The sequence below is a fragment of the Sinocyclocheilus rhinocerous genome, unplaced genomic scaffold (genome assembly GCF_001515625.1).
Source record: "Sinocyclocheilus rhinocerous isolate Xijiao unplaced genomic scaffold, SAMN03320098_v1.1 scaffold227, whole genome shotgun sequence".
NCBI lineage: Eukaryota > Metazoa > Chordata > Actinopteri > Cypriniformes > Cyprinidae > Sinocyclocheilus > Sinocyclocheilus rhinocerous.
The window spans coordinates 165,979-170,686 of record NW_015633170.1 but is presented as its reverse complement, the minus strand read 5'-3'; the positions used below and the strand labels follow the sequence as shown (position 1 = coordinate 170,686).

General features: G+C 34.5%; 1 protein-coding gene across 3 annotated transcripts in view; it reads left to right on the top strand.

Moving 5' to 3' along the window:
• cacna1da (calcium channel, voltage-dependent, L type, alpha 1D subunit, a) overlaps positions 1 to 4,708 on the top strand; it is a 134,511-nt gene that overhangs the window by 124,611 nt on the left and 5,192 nt on the right. For all 3 annotated transcript variants that reach the window (XM_016556394.1, XM_016556393.1, XM_016556391.1), the window contains 4 exons: positions 1,089 to 1,115; positions 4,009 to 4,137; positions 4,227 to 4,366; positions 4,460 to 4,566. In XM_016556394.1, the coding sequence (XP_016411880.1) occupies positions 1,089 to 1,115; positions 4,009 to 4,137; positions 4,227 to 4,366; positions 4,460 to 4,566 (403 nt within the window). The remainder of the gene's footprint in view (positions 1 to 1,088; positions 1,116 to 4,008; positions 4,138 to 4,226; positions 4,367 to 4,459; positions 4,567 to 4,708) is intronic.

Here is a 4,708-nt window from a genome sequence, read left to right as displayed (position 1 = left end):
TTCACAACGAATCACACAGCGCCTTCATGACATGGCGGCGGCGGCAACAACAATAAAAGAATAAAGAATAAAAGTTACGCCTTCCTTCTTTGCGTGAACATTTGGGCGGTGTTATGCAAATCTTCCCACATCGTGATGTAGATATGTGGGGGCGTGTTAGAACGAGCCGTTTTAGGTAGGTGTGGCTGACTCTTAACTTTTATAAAGAATATCTCTTTGGATTTGAGACTTTAGTCTTTGCAACTTTACAGATCTTCTTTATGCACCAAGAGCTTGTAACACTCCAAAGAGAAAGGAAAAATTGAAATCGCATCATATGACCCCTTTAAGATGAATTAACCACTAATTTGCCAAAACGTAAAATAGTTACAAATTTCAATGAGTGTGTTGCTTTACTCTAGCACATTTGATGCAAACCCAAGTCCATTTGAGATGTTTGCAAACCTTGATATTGGATGCCAAGATACAGTCTTACTTTGCTGTCTCATCACTGTAATTAGGCCATTTCTTGGTGAAGGGCTTCAGAAACCTGACAAGATTAATGAGGCTTGACATGGTCATCTGTGCAAAATTTAGCCAACATTAGACAATATGTGTATAATTCACAAAGACTTTTTGTTAAAATCCTTGTAAGATTGACCCAAGGAATCGGAGAGGAAACAGAATTATGTTTTAAAACCAATTGGTTCATTTACAAGAAAAAGATGGTCCGAAATTTGGATGAAATTGAAAATGAATCAAATGTTCAGACCTTCCATAATCAGTTTCTACCAACTTCAAAAAGTGAAGCCAAAATTGTTATCTTTTTGGTGCTTATTTAGCTAGCCAAACCACATAATGCAAAGTTAAATCATACGCAAGGGACGGAGGACATGTTTTTTAACTCGGGACAACTTTGGACAAAGCAATCGAACCAAGTGTGAAAACAGCCTTACATATATGAAAATGCTGTATATATCATGTATATACTGTGTAATATATGTGTCCATCCATTCCTTTATCCTATTCCTCTGCTTTTCTCCACCTTTCTCTCTTTCCTTCCTAACGGAAATGCTTTCTCTTAACCATCTCTCTGCTTTCTGGAACAGAAGGCGCTACTATGAAACGTATATTAGGTATGTTACATTAGGTATTATATGTTCACATAGCAGGTACTAATGCTTGTAGAGAAACAGACGGTGAATGATAAGCAGAACTATGTTCAGTGAATAACGGCGTTGGGATTTCCACCTTGGCCCTGCCCCTGTCCCATATGGTGCTTTAAGTTGACTTTACATGTCTGCGAGACTGGTGCTCTTGAAGGACTGAGAGTGCTATTTGGGACAGGGCCTTATACACACACAGACTTTCTACAAAACTGGAACAAGTTGATAGGAACATCTAGTAAAGCATTAACAAATCAGGATGCGTCTTTGAGTCTCTGTGTGTTGTGATTGGGTGATGAAGGGAAAGAGGTGGGGCTTGTTGCATGTGTCTGCTAGATAACCGGTGCTAACAAAATGAAATGCTTGCCTTAAAGGATGACTCATCAGATTAATACTTAATAGAAATGCAAATAAAACTTAAACACAATGTTTATTTAGAGTTAAATTATTATGTGGTTTATTTTTCTAAAACAAGAGTTGTCCTTTAAGTTCACCTCTGCAAGGATGTTGAGATGTCTTATTTAATGGGCCAGTGGGGCTGTAAGTCTGTCTAGACCTTAGAGTAGATGCCATATCTTTCTTGGACAAAAGCGTGGCTGTGAGTCATAGAAGTATAGTTTGCTCAACATCTTATTTATTTATTTAGACAAATTCAAATGAATGGAAGAATATGTTCTCTTTTTTCCCTTTTTTGATCACCTGCTGAATGGTACATGCAATGGTGGAAAAACTATTCTGAAGCAGCAATTTCCCAAGCAACATTATTCATTTATTTAAATACTTATATTACAATAATACTACTATTATTATTATTTTAGGTAGCTATTCTTATAAAAAAAAAACTACACTACGTTAGTAACAAAGAAGTAGCTAACAACATATACACTGCTCTACGGTGCAAACTTTTTTTTTAATTATACTGAATATATTAAAATACACAATGTAAAAAGAATTAATTTATTTAAATTGTATTTTTCCAATCAGAACAGAATTTATCTATCAATGAATATGTAATAGAAAATACTCCAGTTTGTATAAAATATGTAATACTGTTATAAGCAAATGCATTTTCACAGAAAAACACGATGTGGAGTTTTGTCAAGCTAGACAGCTACATGTTGTAAAGAGAGTTATTTTAGTAATATTCATATACTAATATAGTTTTATAAATAATGTAAATTGTTGTTTATTTTATATTTTCAGTTTATTTTTTATATTTTGTAGTACTTTTGTCTTATTATAATCATATTAATATTTAGGTTGAATTCATCTTATTTTAGTTAAGATTTAATTATTTATTTCTAGTTAGCAATTTTAGTGTTTCAACTCAAATTAATTTCAGTTACATTTCTAATTTTCTTACTCCTCAAAATTTTGAATGTGGAAAAAAAATGTTGTACAAAAATAAAACAACGCAAATAATACCGAATTTACCAAGCTTTGATGACTAGTGATCTGAAAAATTCAAATATAGTTAAAAGTTGACTATTAAGGCGAGACACTGCAGGTGAATAGGGTAAAAAAAATAACGAATAGTTATCACCTTACTTACCCAGCTGATTGATTACATTGATAATTGCAAACATTTTTTGTATTACAAGTTTTCTAAAATGTTAGGTTTAGATATGCAAATGAGTCATTATTTAATGAAATATGCGCTAATTTGCATATATTTCTTGTTAAAAAAATCTAAACACTGAACTCCATAATTCAGAAAATGCTTAGAATGGACAGAAAACACTATATTTTCACAATTTTGGGGGGATTAAAATTTATATAATCAAGCAAATTACATAATTACATACCTTCAGGATATAGACAGGAATAAAAATGTACAGTTTGGTGTGTGTAAGTGCTACTGAAGTGGAGATTTATGGCTTTTAAAGCGGCCTTTAAAAATATGTATTATAATTTAAATCTATTGACACAGATAGATAAAGTGCTATAAAAGAAACACTTAACAGTGTCTTTTGGATGTTTTCTTTCAACTAGTCTGAAAAAAACACTTTATGAAAAACCAAAAAGCCCAAAATCTCAAACTTGCATAAAAAAAACTGTGTTTTTGCCTGCAGTGTCTCCCCTTAAAAAGAATAGCAAAACATAAGTTCACGAAAAAAATATATTGTGTAAACTGTTACTACTTTGAGTTATTATTTTGGAATAAATGTAAAAAATGCTTAAAACACTAACTTGATGAGATTAATACTTGGCTTTAATAAATAGAATATTGATTACATTGTCAATGTAAAAATATATAATAGAATTGTTTTTTTTTTCTTTTTCTGATTGTGTAATGTTTATTTAACCAAGTAAATGTGACTGGGACATTAATTTACATTTGATAAAAAAAAAAGGAGGACTTTGCCTCCTCATTTCAGAACACCACTGATATATATATATAAAAGCTACACTGTTTTAAAAACAGCTACTGTCAAAATAGTGAAGTTAGTAGCACTTTTAGTTAGCGAATGTTTAACACAGTATAATATATTGACCAGACTGTACTTCTTTGACAGCTTCATTTTTATGTCAGTAAAATGTAGAGTATTCACTCTAAGGTCTATGCTTCACAGTCACTGAAGACATCTAGACTCGGTGCACTGATATATCAAGCTGAATATCTCTGAGCTGAGACTAGATTTCTTAAGACTGTACAGCTATTTACTAAAGACTATATGCAGAAGCTAGAAGGGCCACGACACTGCTGACAGCTGTCTTGATAAGATTTTGCTTGTTTTGAAATGAGGTCTGACCCCGTCACTGCACTCTGGAGCCGTACGTCTGCATGGTAGTGCATGGTTATTCGCTGACTCAGTGACCACAATCTAACCGTCCTCTCACTGACCTCTTGACCTTCGCGCAGGTCGCAGGGCAGCGACAGAAGACGACCCACTATACGCCGCGAAGAGGAGTATGAAGAAGATCGTTACTCTGGAGAGTACTACAGCGGAGAGGAGTTTTACGAAGATGACAGCATGCTGTCGGGTGACAGGTAAAACTGTTGCAACTGCTGCACGGCCCATTTCAAATAAATCACATTTACAGAAGTTCATCCGAGGGTGTTTACACGTCCTTGTGCAGGTACCCCAACAGTGACCAGGAATACGAGACGCCACGGGGTTACCATCATCCTGACAGTTACTATGAGGATGACGAGCAGCCCCTTTATCATGATTCATGTAGGTCACCAAAGAGAAGACTGCTTCCTCCAACACCGCAAGGCAAGTCTTGGGGTTCCTTACTTGGCCCTCTGCTTAATGGTTCAGCTTTGTTCAGCATCAGTGTCGGAAAATATTAATCGCTCTTGTTTATAGGTAATCGGAGACCGTCGTTTAATTTTGAGTGTCTGCGCAGACAGAGCAGTCAAGACGATCTTCCTCACCAGCACACCGCTCTTCCATTACATCTCATGCAACACCAGGTAACATTAAATACGACACTATTGTTCTGTGACATGGAGTATATGACATTATTATGTTAAGGCTGAATATGGTAATATTTTAAAGAATAATAAACCATATTTATTAAAATAGTATTAAAATTAATTCCTTCCCTCCTATATA